Raw genomic sequence first — 16,543 nt, 5'->3', positions numbered from 1 at the left:
AGTACAACAGGCCTAAAATACCGGCAAATTCTGCTGAGTCGAACGCGAACAAGCTGTCATCCTTGAAACAACGGTGTACTGCAATGGTTCGTAGGATAATTTGCGTTTTTCTTCTGCTTTCATTCTTTTCAACGCTGCATGGGTTGGAAAATAACGACCACGATGCTGAAGTAGAACACGGACATTCCCACGAACATCACCCGCATGGACATAGCCATGATCATGGCCACGGTCACAGCCACGATCATCACGGCCACAGCCACGATTCCCACGGTCACAGCCACGATCATTACCGCCATGACTCCCACGGCCACAGCCATGATCATCACAGTCACAGCCATGACCATTATGAAAAGCAAAAGTACGTTCACCATGGAACGAGTTCTTCTTCTAAGCTACCATCCCGCGATGGAAACTTGACAACCAAATGGCTTCAAGCAATTGGTGCTACGTTACTCATCAGCGCGGCACCTTTTTTCATCCTGTTCTTTATCCCCCTGCAAAGTAACTCAGCCGAACAACAACCGCTGTTGAAGGTCCTTCTAGCCTTTGCTTCAGGAGGCCTTCTGGGAGATGCTTTTCTTCATTTGATCCCCCATGCGATTTCTCCGCACTCACACGGAAGCGGTGATGGCCACGAGCATTCTCATTCTCATCAACACAGCCATGACGGCGAGCATCATCATGACCACTCTTCAGAAATGGCTGTCGGTCTCTGGGTTTTAGCTGGTTTGATTGCCTTTTTGATGGTTGAGAAATTTGTTCGGCTTGTGAAGGGAGGGCATGGACACTCGCATGGTGCCCCGAAAATTGTAGCTAAAAACGGTGATGTGTCTCCGAAGAACGGACATGAACATGAGAACTCCTCACCAGAAGAGACTGATCAAGAAATACGGAAGAGAAAGAAGACAGACGAGGCATCAGAGAAGGAAAATAAATCAGAAAGTGCCTCAGGTATGAAGCTTCTTTGGTACGAAACCATCAAAGATAGATATTGTTTTTAGTTAGATGTAGCTAAATACACACAGTCACGCTTTTTAAATTTTTAATTTCACTTTTCCAGCAATACTATTTTTTCTTAGTTCGTATGCAATATTATTTGACACGTAAGAGGGTCTCATCAAATTTTATTCAATTTGTACTGTGCGACTATTTGTTTTAGATCTCCATTTTTAGTCTGTCACGCTTTCCACCAAACACAAGAACAAATTACAAAATCGACTGTTAAAATCTCTTCGTCTTCCGTCGCCTGATCATCGATTTTACAGCGTTTAGGTCACAGCTGTACTTTCCCACGGTAACCCCCGTTTTGTTGTAACAAAATTCATTAATTTCAAGTGTATTATTTCAGCTTTTGGAGTTTTCGAGTATGAAAATCAATATATCACATATCCTCAGTTAGTTACGAAATATGCAAATTTCAAGCTTCGTCGACGTGTCCATGTGAAACTAATCCTTGTGGCTGGGTAAACACTAGACGCTATTGTTCGTGTCTTATCGTTTTTTTTTTTACATGCTGCAGTGTGAATTTCTGAATTTAATTGAAATTTCGCCTTCGTTGACGTAGATCAGTTCTTCTTTCGAGCTTCAAGTGAAATCGGGAAGCCGCGGGTTTCGCTCATAGTGAATACACGTTTCACCCAGTGAAATCCCCACTTTTTGTCAGTGATTTTACTTGCGTCTTGCCTATTTTTTTAAGATAATTTCTGCGTTGAACCAATATTATCATGAATTAAAATTGCTACCTATACAGCCCGATTTTCATACGATTTAATTTTTTTTTTCGTGTAATTATCGTAAAGACCAGAGATTAAAACTGGTTTCAAAGCCAACTGAATGATGTGTTGCCACAGAAATTGTTCTTATCCAATACTTTCCCTAATTAAAATCCAGAATGGCTGTTCTTCTATAAAAGGATGTATTTATCCAGTTTGTAAATTCGCCATTTTAAATTATCATGAAAGCCCTGTACAATTTTTTTAATCTTATTTATTTGTCAACTAATAGTATCCTTGAAAAATAACCTTAAATAACTATTAATATATTGATCAATTTCACGCTTGAATCTTGATATTACAAGTCAGGTTTTGGTGATTAATTTCCATTTTCAAATGAAGTACCTTTCTGTAATTAACACTTTGTTTTGCTTCACTCAAGTAATAAAGTTCTCAGAATTTAGGTCACAAGAAATGTATGTAGACTCTACTGTAAGGGGAATTGATTTGGAAATCTTGGGAATGAAAGAATTTAAGGTGATAGTTGGAGTCCTGGAAAATCAATCCGAGTCCTGGAATAGTCCTCAAAAATTCTTTTTTGAAAAAGGGTTCAAACCCTGCTTAAAATATCAATTTGTGGTCCAGTAAACAGGTCGGGAGAACTGATAGATATATTTTTTGAAAGTTTGGGATTTTTTTTCTATTATAACACATTATTTTCCTATTATTGCACAATGCTTACAAACTAGAAAAGAAATTACAAATCAGATCAGAGAAGTGATATATTTGTTCTTTTTGCAGAACCACGTGATCATGAAGAGGATATCAAAGTGGCTGGCTACCTCAATCTTGCTGCTGATTTTACCCATAATTTCACTGATGGACTAGCCATAGGAGCATCTTTTCTTGTGAGCCGTAATCTTGGCATTATAACCACTCTAACAATTCTTCTTCATGAAGTTCCTCATGAGATTGGAGATTTTGCTATTCTGGTACAGTCAGGATGCAACAAGAGAAAGGTGAGTACAACATGTAGTGCAATGTTAAGCTGTAACTTCATTGGTACTTTTGCCAATATGATACGTACTGTTTCATGATTCATATGTTATCAAGGTTAGAGACCTACATGTCTTTTCTTAAAATGTTTCTTCACTTCAGTATAAGATTATTAAACTCAGTATGGTTGCCACTATATGGTTTCCACATATTCTTGCTCCATGTACAATTTATTTTTTAAGGTGGGAATTAATAGTTATGAGTGGCCTTTAGATGGGCTGTGCTCTAAAAAAAAGGTTTGATCTGAGGGGCAGTTATAGAAATGTGGGTTGTGGCATACCTAGGGAAAATGTTAAAAAAGTGTTTGTTTGGATTGCATTCATTTGCATAAATATGTTACATCACATGCTGTTGGCAATTCGTCTTGAATTGTAGTTTAATTATTACATTTAATTTAATGCTCTCAAGTTCGTAGTGTTGCCTTACACAATAGTTAAATTCTATTTGCTTACACCTCTCCCAAACTTGGCTATGGACATTTTCAGACTATCTTGATACTATTGAGATTTCTCATAAGAGTATTAAACACTGCCTTTCACTTGAAATTATCTATTTCCTCCTCGGTTTGATCAGAAATGGCTGAGGATTTTGAATCATATTGGGTAGTGAGGGCTCTTCATACACCTGAACCAAGCATAAATTTCTTCAGGTTGTGAAAGATGATGTTTTTTCATGAATGACACAGGCATACTCGGTGAAAAAAAAACTCTTGAGTGCTTTGTGTAATCCAAAAAGGGTTGAACTTATGACCTTCTTTGGATCTTCCACCACTGAGCTGTAGGAGATTGGTGGAAGGCTAGGCCGTTTGTCTAGGTCCATGGTGGCAATCTTCCTTCATATACTGCTGGGATAGGAATGAATAATGATGATGTAAATGAAGATAGATCATTTTAAGCTTGGTGGTTTAAGTGAAAGATGATGTTATTCAGTAAATGATACAGGCATACTCTGAAAAAAAGAACTCTGGGTGCCAGCATCAACAGTGTCCAGTATGACTGTGATTGATTTGGGACAATATATAAGCCAGCAGTTGCTCCAAAAAAGTTCATAGAACTTATTATTTTACCAAGTGCATTCCCAATGAAACCACACTACTAGATTAAAACATTTTTATGGGAAATAATATTTTTCCATGCCAGACTAACATGTATGCTGTGCTTGTAATAATTTTCTACCTGAAATGAGAGGGTAGCTTAGCCTAGCACAGCAAATTATCATTGTTTTAAACAACCATCTATCCCTACCACACTATCATCCTGCCCCACCCCTCTTGAATTTCAGTTTGGGGATGTGCTGTTGCATCCACCAGCATAATGTTTGCATTTATCTTTACAGGCAATGTTTCTTCAACTGACAACAGCCACAGGAGCATTAGCTGGTACATTCTGTGGCCTATTAGCAGAAAACATAGGTGAATCTGCAACACTGTGGATCCTGCCCTTCACCGCTGGTGGTTTCATTTACATTGCAACAGTGTCTGTTATCCCTGAATTGTTAGAAGACACTAAACTGGGACAATCCATCAAAGAAATTCTTGGAATGTTGGTGGGAGTTTTAATGATGGTGCTTATTGCTAGATTCGAGTAATTCCTAGTAGAATATTTTAAGTTTTAAAGATATATAGGTAAATCCTTCACTGTAAGTTAAGATGGTTTCTTTTAGACTTCAAGTTTGGGATGGCTGACTTACAGAACACAAGGGGGTACAATCTGACATCAGCAGACATATTTTAATAATTATTTACTATCTGATGGTTAAAAATTCACCCCTAGAAGTTAAAGTTTTTTTTTTTTTTACCCCAGAAAATAATTCCATATCATCTCACTATTTGCAATGTGAGTAAAATATCAGCCTGCAGAACAGATATAATTTTTTTGCATTTTTTCAGTCAAGCAGAGGCAAGCACACAGAAGGAGTCATCTGCAAGGGAGGTAGTGCAAAATCAGTTCCCTTGGGGCCTTTGCCTTCAGTCACCTGAAGAGCATTAAAAAATTATGCCTGTTCTGTGGACTAGTAAAATGTTGGCTTTGAAAATGCTAACATTTGCCCAGTATGGGCTTCCAAATAACTCTAGAGATGTACAGGACTTTGGAAAATCCTGATATCTCATAATTTTAGAGTAAAAAAATAAAGATTGAACTTAAAAACAAGTCCATTTTTTCCAATGTCATCACCTATCGTAAGTCATGTTTCTAAAAGTTATTCCAATTCCAAATGAATTTCCCCACCTGATGACGTCAGTTTAGCTTTGATATCTAGGGAGGAGCAAAAGTGTTTTTGAGGATTTTTAATAGGGGCTATATAACAGTCTTACTCACTAATGTCTCATACTGCTTGAAGATAAAAATAATTTAAAGTTCAGGATCTGTGCATTTGACTGCAAGACTCCTCCATATCCAGGTTCCTGATTTTTCAGCAGTGTGTGTTTAAGTTGCCCATACTTGGAGGGAAGATTCATTTATAACAAGAATTTACAGCAGACATGTTGAAAAACATGAATTGGTGGTATCTAGCTCTAATTATGTTTCAATTCAAAAGGTTTATTTTATGTGCCTTTTGTTTCTACAACTGTCATCATAGTGTTGGTTATTGTGCAGTTCTGTATTTGAATGAAAGTGATCCAAAAATTCTGTGACTTGACTTGATTGTTGGGGGAAGGAGACAGCAGGTTTTTGGTGTTAGTTTGTGGTGACTTTTCAACTGTGACATCAGTATTCATATTCTCAATACATTTTTGCATGGTGCTGACAAGGAGAATCTGTCTAACAATCAAGAGTTTCTTAGTTGGTAATCATTTCGCTTGTTCTCAGGGGCTTAATGTGTGCTTCAGGGGGTTGTAAAGAGAAATTAGTTACTTGTCACTCCTCGGGTCTAAGGTTTAGTGTATCATTATGCTTTCGTGCTCCCCCCCCCCCCCAGAAAAACCATCCAAACCCGACTTAAGAACATGATTGTCAGAATGTACACCAGTTCCACACAAAAGGGGCTCAAAAACTAAATCCTTTGAGGAGGTAAATACCTACATGTTCTTATGTCGGACGCTTCCCTTAGCCTCCATACCTTATCTGATCAGTCTTGAGTGTAACACGGGGCGGATTAAGTACAAAAAGAGTATTATTTTGTACAAAAATGTACTTTCAGTGTGGAAAAGTGAATTGGGAACCTCAATTTCTGATACCTTGGTAATGTTTGGTACCGCTTCGTTATGAACTATTTGGACTTTCGACCAAGCATCAATCTCCCTTCTTACCAGTCTCCAAACTGCCACTCGACCCCCCTTCCTACCCATTGTACTCAGGTTTATGCGGCTCTCGCGTGTCACGCAAATCAAACAAGACGACTTGGCCAAATTAAAAGTAAACATAGAAAAATCAACTCACAATGCAAGGAACACCAAGAAAAGTTAGAAAATAAGTTTAATATTCCTTCTAACACCTAGTAAAGAATTTCTCATAAAGGTGCTCCTATGTGTCTGAATCTAATTGTTCAATTTATCATGTAAAAGAAACAGAGGATTTTGAGAAAGTTTGTGATTTTAGAGATTAACAAGAGTGGCTTAACTACCTGTAACTACAGTCATTACAACATTCGTATATAACACACCGATCAATACACGAAGTTTCTACTTAGTGTACCCAGTGTTAAAATCAATAGACAATGGATATTCTAAACTTCTCCATGTTTTTATTTTCTTCAAAATGTTTCTTCGCATGATAGAGCCTGACCATGAAGATCACAGAACACATGTAAATTCTTTCATAAAGAGTACTGATAGAATCAAGAGAGTAAGTGTCAGAAGAAACCGTGGTGCTGCGTCGTTGGGGGCAATACAAGATAATTTGGTTTTAGGCCCGGCGGCTGAACTGGCCACCGTAGAAAGTTTCTAAAGCGGTGGCCAATTTCCATTATCGACTCAGTGGATCAAAACGAATAACCATATTTATAGATTAGAAAGACATTTCAAATCTCGCAAGGGTTGAAGAAGCCGGATTGAGATCGAAAGACATCTCAGTCATAACCTGAATAGCTTCCACCGAACATTTTGCTGCTTGCGTGATCGGGTCGGAACCAGAAATCAAACTCGTACCTGAAGAGTTCTTGTCGTTCCACTTTGCCATTCCTGTCTCGGTCAGCTAATTTAAACCAAGCCTCGGCTCCATTTGGATCCAAACCACGAGCTTTCATAAAAATCTTTAGTTCATCCAAAGTGACCGTGCCATCGTTGTTCACATCCATGATGTTAAAGAAGGCGTCGGTTAGTTGTTCGAGCAAGGCTTTGTCGCCTGCCTCCTTCCGTTCCACTTCATCTCGCGCGAGACGGTTGAATCCTTCAGTAAACTGGGTCTTTGTGATTTTCTGTCCTGGCATGAAACCCACAGCGCCCCAGAACTGACGAAGTTCGATGCGTAAATTTGTGATCTCCGAAGGGGTGGCCTTGCACATAGTTTGCAAATTCTCCGCCAGCTGTAAGAATTCGTCTAGAGTTAAAAAACCGTTTTGGTTGAGGTCTAACGCATCAAAATAATCCCCTATCCTTTTCACCCACGATCTTCTCTTCATTAAATCGACTTTAGCAGACATCTGGCCCTACAAGTCTGTTCTCTAGTCAAGACAAGAAACCGAGTATCGAGTACTTATCTTTGCCTCAAATCTTCTGTATCTCTACAGACACGCCTCATAGAATGTAAGGCAGCTGTCTTGTTTCTAGGTATAAAGCAGCTCTGTTTATACATGACCCTTCAAGTTGTTAACCGCTCAACTATGAATCGTTGGCTGAGGTTTAAACAAAAGGAAAAGCCCCCGCAGTTTGAAGAGTTCGATTTGAATACACACAAAGAAATAGATGAAATTGGCAACGTTGTTCGAGCGTCAACGAAAAAATGGAATTGTTTTTTACCGTCTTCATTGGAACATATCTTACTCCAACGATAGTATATTAATGAGCGGGAAAAACAGTGTGAACTGATAACCAAAGCTTAGTTAAACAACCGAGCTGGAAATATGAGAATCTAAGTAGAGAGGACTTTCGACAAAGACTATCCATGTGAAGAAGACATTTCTGGTATTTCACGCTTGTTAATTCTTTTCACCCCAACATCAGAGTGCATATTCTCCATACTGTTCTCTACCAATTTTTTAAGGTGCCGACAAGACGAATTTGTCAAAAGCCTCTTTAGTTGGTGATCATTACCTCTATTCAATCGAGACGTTCATGTTTGATTCAGGGGTGATATTGTAAACAGAAATTAGATTCTAATCACTTTTAGGGGTTAAAAGTTTAAAAACATTTCCGGTAAAATTTGTTTAAATTGTAACCGTTAGGGGGAACTGTTATCAAAATACTGAGTTGTTCTGAAGTTCAACCCACTCGGCTTCCTCGCGGCTCCCACACTCGCGATCAATGTCTAAAGAATTTCTAACCAACATCAAACATGGTTCGATGACCAAACCCTTTTTTTCTGTTTCAACGCACTGTTTGGAGCTTTTTTTCTTACTTCTTTGTGTTTTATAAAGGCTGAAGACCGTCAAACATTCATTCAATTAAACACTGTTTTAGACTTGTTTAGTATGTTGGTTGACGTAGGTTAGTAAAATTTTGAGGACATACTTTTCAAAATTACTGTATTGGGACAATTTAACGGTTACCAGGTGTATGTCAGTTGGCAACACTACTCGAAAGAGGATTGTGTTCTTGTTAGATATGGATGGAAAGGATTTCTCATTCGCTCATTCGTAAGGACAATAAAGTCTTGAAACACCAAGGCGAACTGAGTACACAGAAAAGAGAAAATATACACGTTCTTGACAACTTGAAACCTCGAATTTGAAGCAATTTGATACAACTAAAAACATTGCAAAGACCACTATCGTAGTTTTCAGAATGATTTATTGCTCAGATACTCTATGGTCATTTTTTCCTGGTTCAAGGCGGATTGGCAGTGTTTTTACGGCTCGAATGGACAGCTTTGTCAAAACTTTTTTCGCGTGCACATTCTTTGAGTGTGCATCGCACCGCACTGCACCGCTTCATTACTTGGTAATTATTTGGTTCTACATCATCGTACGTTTGGTCACCAAACCTGTTTGATTGTGTGTATTTCTACTGGATGCCGTAAAAGCAGAGTTAAAAAAATATTCACTCCAGAGAAAAGGCAAACAACATCATGAGCCAATTAGAGGAAATAAAAAAAAAATCATTTTAACAGCCTGAAGCGCGGGAAGACGCGAGTGACAGAATTTTTGTTTTGCATCTGATTGGTTGAACGGGGAGTGGTGCAAGTTCCGTTAACCGTTCGCAGGAATATCGTATTCGTGCAAAGCACTGAAATCGTAGATTACTTCCTCCCAAGTATTTTATTGTCAAAAACTTCAAACTTGGATAGGGCTTCATTTAAGCATCAGTCTGACGTCCTCTCGTTCTAAGTTTGTGTAAATTAAATTGCATTAAGGTTACCGTGCACCTTCAGGTGTGTCTCGCGTGCAAGCGATGTAGCGCGTCCGGTTTAAACTGTAGATATCTAAACCCCTATATCAAGTTAAAGCTTATAGGACTGGCTATCAGACTATACCAAATATTTTTAAAAAAAAATGAATTGTCGAATTTTTCACGACTTCTAAATGCGAGCGCCCGAATCACCTCTTGAACGTTACATGTTAAAACGAATTTTGTTTTTCGCTTATTTTATGTGTTCCTCCGTTTCTGGGGCCAAAGCGCTAAAAAATCGTGTCTGCGATCTGCCATATTCAATTTTAGTGAAAAGTTACAGAACATTTTTAAAATAGGATTAAAAAAATGTGGAGTGATGGTACAACAATCGCTCTTGAAAAAAAAGTATCTAGAAATAAAAATTTCGGAGACACTCTTTTGTTGTTTATATATAAAACTAGCTACTGTCAAAATTTGAGAGCAATCGAACAAATTCCCTTTGACTTGTAGCTCTTAAAAGGTGATTCGGGCGCTCGCATTTAGAAGTCATGAAAAATTCCACAATTCATTTCTTTCAAAATTTTTGGTAGTCTGATAGCCAGACCTATAAGCTTTAATTTGATATAGGGGTTTAGATATCTATGGTTTAAACCGGACGCGCTACATCGCTTGCACGCGAGACACCCCTGAAGGTGCACGGTAACCTTAATTTTCCAATTCTCCATCATTTAAACGGTTTGGAAAGAAGGCTTTAACAGAAATGACTACGTGAAAACATTCTTGGGCGACTTCCTTAACCTATAGTACATGTAGGCGGTGAAGGCGGACAACGTATACCTAAAAAAAAAAAAACAAAAACAAAAACAAAAAAACAAAACCAAATATAATAAGTTTGCAAACAAATTTCAAGGAAAAAAGATAAGACATTCATGTTGAGTTTTAGAGACATAAAAGACATCGTCGATAAAAACCTCTCACTGACCGAGTTCGAGGTCCGCACTGTAAGTTATGGACTGATTTTTTCTTTTTTTTTTTTCGCTCAGATTCATGGCCCATTCGCGAAGCACCCGGGCCACAAATTCTAGCGGGAAAAGCGAGGTTCCGTAATTTATAGTTTGGAGCGAGAAAACAGGTTGGCACGATATTTACAGTGGCAGATCCAAACCTTGAATTTAGGGGGGGGGGGAGGGGGGTAGTTTTGTTGTGTGTGTACACCTGCCGGCTTTTCTTACTTTCATCCTATCTTTTTGCCCAAAATGAGGAAGGGGGCTGGCCCCCCGGGCCCCTCCCCAAGATTCGCCATTGATTTATTATATCTCTGGGTTCAAAGAGAGGGAAGGAGATTTTAGTTCAAAGAAACCTTTGAATCTAACGGGCCGAACCGTGTAATACAACCCACTAAATTGACCAATCATAGCGCACATACTAAATGAGAGATATCATAAAATCTAAGGGTGAAAACTTCAAGGTGTACACTGACCATGTTATAATGTACTGAAGATGTTCGTTACGAAGGTACACCCGAGTTTGGCCTCCTCGTGGTCCTCCCGGAACTGTGCTGGCTGAAAGATAAGGAAGAAATGGTAATGAAGTTCCCGGATTCCCTTAACGTGCTACTTGCGTGAGAGGAACGTGCGAGACACACTCGTGTTTTTCTTTCCTACCTTTACTCCAGAGACGGCGGAGCTGAGGTGGGGGGCGGAGGAGGAGGGGCTGGGGAGGGGGAAGTATGGGACACGTATAAAGAATAAAAGAGAGAAAAACAAAAAAAGAAAAGAGTCCGGTTCGCCGCAGATTATCCCGCCGAAATCGCGATTCCAAGATTTTTTGGGGGCAGAAAGGACCCTCATTCCCCGGAAAACTCACACCCCAGGTGCTGTTTTCAAGCCCCCCTTCCAAACACCCAGTTGAAAATAGGCTCCGCTGTCCCTGTTCCTGTACTTTGACACGCTTTGACATAACTTACACCCAGTTTAATCTCACATTTTTTTTAAGTGGTGTGATGTCCAATGAGAAATAACTGATTCCTTTGATGATAATAATTATACCGAAAAAAGTCAATAACTATTTACCAGCATCAGCATCAACTAAAATTGGCAGGCTGCCTGTCACTTCTGCCATGGCATCCACATCTCGGGAATACCACTTGTTATTTTCTGGATTATTTTTAGCCTGGAATGGCTGTCGCTAAAAATTAAAATTATAAAATGATCCAATATTAACATAAGAATATTAAATGTCATCACCTTAAAAACAAATGAGACTCCCATTCAAGGTATTCAATAAAATTGTTTGCCTGTGCACATACAAACCCCTTCCCTTAGAAGTTTTGAGAAAGAGAGCAATTTCTTTCTGGGTTGGGGTGCAGGTAAATCATGAGGTCATGAAAAAGACAGGGGATTTCCATTTTTTTTTAAGCTCAACACAGGGTAAAAATACAAATTTGACCCATACTTGATGAATTATCCCAAAAAAAAAAAGCATATCTCCTGGAAAGTCAGGCATGACAAATTCTTTTACTTTCAATATTGCATTAAATTTTTCACTTTTTCATTCAGATTCTTTACCTCAAAACCTCCAACCTCTTCTAATTCATCATTTTGTCACTTTTTTTAAAACAAATTATGATCAAATTCTTGCCCCTGCCTTGGCCCTCTTCGGATCAAATTTAAGCTCTGCCTACTCACTTGAATAATAACAATTAAGACTTATGTCCTGTTTCAATCTCTAAATGAATCCACAATTTGCATTCCCAGATTCAATATCCTCCAACTGATAATTTCCTTAATTCACATCATCTATCTACTTAAAAAACTGTTCACTGTGTAACAAGATGCTGCATTTTTATCACTTTTGCTAGCACCAAAGTTTAAGGTCTCCTTGCTGATTAATTCTTAAAAGAATAAAGGAGATCTCTGCCCTACACTTAATAGATCTTTTATTTATAATTATAGTCGTCTCATAGTGACCTCCAATCAAAGTCCATGAAAACAAAACAGAAACCTTTTCTCCTTGTCTGATGAAGCAAACCAATGATGTCTCACCCTCAATCTTCAAATAAAATGAACATGTTACACTCTGACAAGCGTGAAGAATGTGTATACATTTTTCTTTATATACACTATACCACTTTACTTTAAGACCTCTTTTTGAAAATAACTATTTTGTGCACCTCCCTTTTCAAGAATTTTCAAGAATTCCAAGTGATTTTCCACAGATGTAAGAGAAACAAGAAGAACCCTCTCACTCAAACAGTTTAAAGGTCATTTTGCTCTACAAAAATTTGGTTATTTTAATCAGACTTTTTACTAAATCACTTTTGATACCAGATTAGAGGAAGAATTACACAGAAAATGTTCCATTTAATTGCTTTACGAAGAACACACATTATTGCTCAATACTGGATCTTCAGAGAAACATCATAGGATTACGTCTTAGTATATTTGACAATTGAAATTCCTTACATTTTTTTATGTTTGTAATGATGGTACAGTGAAATGAGTCACCATGGTCAGGAAAGGTGTATTATTGACCACAGAGGATTCTCGGTCAGATTGCACTAAGTACAAACTACGTTAATGGCTGCTGATCGCAAAGAGAATGCTGACAAATATGCCAACTGTTCGCTTATACCCACCGGGCGTGGCGTAGAATTTCCACTGCGGTATTTAATTCTGATAAACAAGTCTATCACCCACAATTACATAATGAGTTTTGCAACACACACCTGTCCTTCTTGCCTTTTTTCAGGTTTGATTTTGTCCATCGGCACCCAACCCCTATTGACCAAGATTCTCTGCCTTGAAAGAAAGTGGGAAAAATTGACATATCTCAGAAATTAACATTACAAAATTAGGCTATATACAAAAAAAAGTCAAACTACAATACAATTATGCAATTATACTGTCTATCTCACAAAATTAGCACCTGTTTCTCCCATAGCTTGAGGATCCATTACTGTAACTAACTTAATTTGCAATTACTAGAAATTAATTGTCTTTGTTGAAATCATTTCTTCATGCTTGAAGCATATCATTATTATATCTTTTAATAGCTTCAGATCAGTTGCAAGATGAACTAAAGACAGGAGTCAATACCATTGGAAAAAAAATTTCCTTCATGTACAAGAACAATTTTAAAAATCTTCTAAGTATATGGTTAACACTGGCACATACACCGAATGCAAATATGGCGTCCAATTTGAATTGCCATTGTTCTGGACTGACTAGCCTCGTCTTCACGTGGAAACACAAAAGGATTATTACATGTGTGAGAGGCTAGTCAGTCCAGAACAATGGCAACTCAAATTGGACGCCATATTTGCATTCAGTGTATAAGGTGCAACTTTTTACATAAAATTTTGTAACAAATCAGAAAAAAAAAAATTTGAAAATGTGCCGCAAATTTGTATAAATTTACACTATCCATAAAAACTTAATATGATTGAATAACAAATTAACAAGAACTTTATAAAAATAAACAAGGATAGGGATTGATCATTCCTTCTGCAAGCTTGGCCATTCATAACCTTACATTTCCTTCTATTGGGTGGCATTAAACCTTGGTCTAGAGAGTGGTTCAAGGTTGCCTTTGCTTTCTGTTACGTGTTCGAATGTTTTGAGGAAAGTTTGTTCGGCACTAAACTGAACGCAGGGTTGTCGGAACAACAACAAGAAGATTTATTCGAAAATGAACGTAATTTCCACAAGTTAGAACTCTAAGCAACTCGTACTCGACAAACTTACACGGCCTCGGCCAACTTGAATGAATACAGCTCTTGTCACGCTTGACTAAACACGGCTAACTCCAACTCTGTTTGCTTGTGAAAGATTAGTTAAAAACTTCGCTAGGACTCGTCTACTTATGTACTCTTACAATAGGCTTCTAGAATTCTCTAAATTAGTAATAGTTCTAATTATAGAAGGATTACAAAATACACCGATTTAGAAACGCTCACGTACGAACCTAAAAATAAACAAACAACGAACTCTCGCGAAGCCTCTAGAATGTAGCGCTAGTCACGCAATACTATTTTTCGTAACACTTTCCTAAGTAGCTAAACATTACTTGATAAGGAACCTTGCTGTGCACTGAGTTGAAAATGAATGCTTCAAAACCTATTTGTGTCCAGTACCTCCCTTCTCCAAAATAAAGCAACTTTCTTAAAACTCTATTTGTGATTTCTTTCAACTTCTTTTCAAAAACTTTCTTTCCAAAATTTTTAGTTGCCAAGCTAGAGGTGCAGCTTATCTGCAAGTGTAGCATGTGCACTGGTATTCATCAGTCTGAGAGTAGATATTAAGACATTACTATGTGGGTCTGAGGAGTTCTAAGCTAAAATATTTCCACCTTACCCTGTTCCAGAGATTTCAAACGGTGTGATGATTTGAGCACCAGATTTTGGCTTCCTTCCTAGACTCCCTCCCCCATGTGCACCTTCATTTAGTGACCTTGGTGCCAAATGGATTTCCTCTGCATGATCAAATGTTCCTTGCAATAGGAGTCTTCGATATTCCAGAGATTTTGATCTGAGTTCATCGATACTGTACACAAAATGATCTCAGTTACTTTCTTAATAATACAAAGAAAGTTCTTTCTCCAACAAGTTATGATTACTTTTCATCTAGTAAAGACAAAACAAAAATTTAAAATAACATTTTACTTTTCTGGGAGATCTCGAACTGGTTCAGTTGTCCTGGACTCAAGATCCTTGATCAATCCTTTTTTCCACTGCAATCTCTTGACCTGCCATGTTCCCAGGCCAAATGTTGAAATGGGAATTATCAGCAACAAATAATGCATTTTGGATTCCTTAGCAGCAGGATTTGCTGTTGACATTGCACAGGACTTAAAGAGATGATGAACCACTATTTGAAAAAAAGCAAAGTGAGAAAATATTAAATGAAACAAACCAAAACAAATTAAACCATACTTGTCCACACTCCTTAGTATCTTCTATTAAAGTGAAAGATTTAGTGACCTAACAGTCAGCATGCTTGAATCTGGATGTAACAAACCAGTTTTGAGCCCAGGCCAAAGTACAAAGTACAAGGAGGCAGTAAGACAGTCAGTAATAAGAGCGCTGGACACATAATCATGTCCAGAGTTCAAGCCCTACACCTGCAATTACATGGATTTGTTCCTGTTTTCCATGAATTCAACTCCTTAGCTGAAATTTGTACTGCCTCCAGTCAGTCAGGAGCTTTAATCACTAAATAAGTTTGTCTACAGTGTTTGTTTCCAGTTTGTTTCCAGTTTGTTTCCAGTTTGTTTGTATTGGCCCAATAAAAAGCCCCATTGGGGTAGTGGCTGATCAATATTATTATTATTACTATTATTACTGTTATTATTATTACTGGGTCCATTGAAAATTTCAAGGATAGAATAATGTATTAATGAAAAGGGAGAAAGCGTGACGGACTGGCATCCCATTCATGATAAAATAGAATACTTTTAGTTTCTTAATATTCTAAGTAAACCAAAATTACCTCCAGTGGTGTGAGCCACTAGGCTTGAGTTCAGATTGTAACTCAAGCTTAATGTCAAATGAACACACCACACAATGTTTGCTCTAGTCCTAATAAAGTAAATCAACTAAATTCTTCTGTTTTCCATGACTTGAAATAGTCTCTGTGTCTCTGTATCACAAAAAACAATCATGAGAGTTCATCCCACGGAATGAAATCGAAGTGAATTGCCTGTCAACTACACCACCATATTTTTGTCATGTTAAAACAGAGGCTTGGACTTGGACTTAGAACTTATACTCCCAAATAGCTAGGCTAATGCTGGGAGATATAGAATAACTAATTTGTAGTGCTAATAATCTACGATAAATATGTGAAGTCTAATAGAAACAATAAACGTAAATAGTTTAAAATCTTTTCAGGTGGTTCGGGGTCTTCATGTTCTGAATGTCCCCTATGGCTAATGATTTAAAAGAAGTAATGTTCTTAGCTTGGACTGTTTGAGTTGACAGTTTATTCCATAAGAATATCTTGGTTTTGAGGATCACGATTTCAAAGAAGAATGTTGTTGAAACGTTATTTAATAGTATGCCTCAATACCTTTGTTCCTTCCAAATGAAAAAATGGCCTGACTACATCTGTGGGCAACCTTTAGAAACACCATGTCTAATGTCTCAAGAAAAAATATTCAGCTATCCGCGCCAATACTGTAAGATGAATGACCTGTGGTTTAAACAGTGGCTGATTGAAAAAATCTTCCCCAAACTAAGAAAATTTCAAAAATATGTTTTCTAACGAAGCACTTCCCAGCAAATAAAACTGATCAGAAGTTGAGTTTTCGAGTTACTCTCCCCGATCACCGTATTTTCAATTTCCGT

At 37.8% G+C, this 16,543-nt stretch overlaps 3 protein-coding genes and 1 long non-coding RNA gene across 4 annotated transcripts; 1 reads left to right on the top strand and 3 right to left on the bottom strand.

Annotated features, from left to right (window-relative positions):
* Window positions 1–4: 4 nt before the first annotated feature.
* LOC111333920 (zinc transporter Slc39a7-like) lies at window positions 5–5,406 on the top strand. The gene is made up of 3 exons (XM_088757702.1): window positions 5–954; window positions 2,517–2,734; window positions 4,107–5,406. The coding sequence occupies exons 1-3, from the start codon at window positions 84–86 to the stop codon at window positions 4,356–4,358; spliced, it is 1,341 nt and encodes a 446-aa protein (XP_088613828.1). The 5' UTR covers window positions 5–83; the 3' UTR covers window positions 4,359–5,406.
* LOC148732518 (uncharacterized) lies at window positions 3,118–5,962 on the bottom strand. The gene is made up of 2 exons (XR_016000265.1): window positions 5,795–5,962; window positions 3,118–3,612 (listed from the first exon to the last, which is right to left on the bottom strand). It is a non-coding gene; the product is annotated as an uncharacterized LOC148732518 (long non-coding RNA).
* Window positions 5,963–6,169: 207 nt separating this feature from the next.
* On the bottom strand, window positions 6,170–7,538 carry LOC111333924 (obelin). Its single transcript, XM_022939572.2, has one exon. The coding sequence runs from the start codon at window positions 7,350–7,352 to the stop codon at window positions 6,780–6,782; it is 573 nt and encodes a 190-aa protein (XP_022795307.1). The 5' UTR covers window positions 7,353–7,538; the 3' UTR covers window positions 6,170–6,779.
* A 1,102-nt stretch (window positions 7,539–8,640) lies between these two features.
* On the bottom strand, window positions 8,641–16,538 carry LOC111333922 (surfeit locus protein 1). Its single transcript, XM_088757715.1, has 8 exons — window positions 16,266–16,538; window positions 14,861–15,065; window positions 14,553–14,741; window positions 12,926–12,998; window positions 12,202–12,249; window positions 11,271–11,385; window positions 10,679–10,760; window positions 8,641–10,035 (listed from the first exon to the last, which is right to left on the bottom strand). Exons 1-8 carry the CDS (start codon window positions 16,327–16,329, stop codon window positions 9,963–9,965), a joined length of 849 nt encoding a protein of 282 aa, XP_088613841.1. The 5' UTR covers window positions 16,330–16,538; the 3' UTR covers window positions 8,641–9,962.
* Window positions 16,539–16,543: the final 5 nt, after the last annotated feature.

Source organism: Stylophora pistillata, chromosome 4 (genome assembly GCF_964205215.1).
Source record: "Stylophora pistillata chromosome 4, jaStyPist1.2, whole genome shotgun sequence".
In the NCBI taxonomy this organism is placed as follows: domain Eukaryota; kingdom Metazoa; phylum Cnidaria; class Anthozoa; order Scleractinia; family Pocilloporidae; genus Stylophora; species Stylophora pistillata.
Note: the sequence above shows the minus strand (reverse complement) of the source record. Positions and strands in the feature narration are given on the sequence as shown.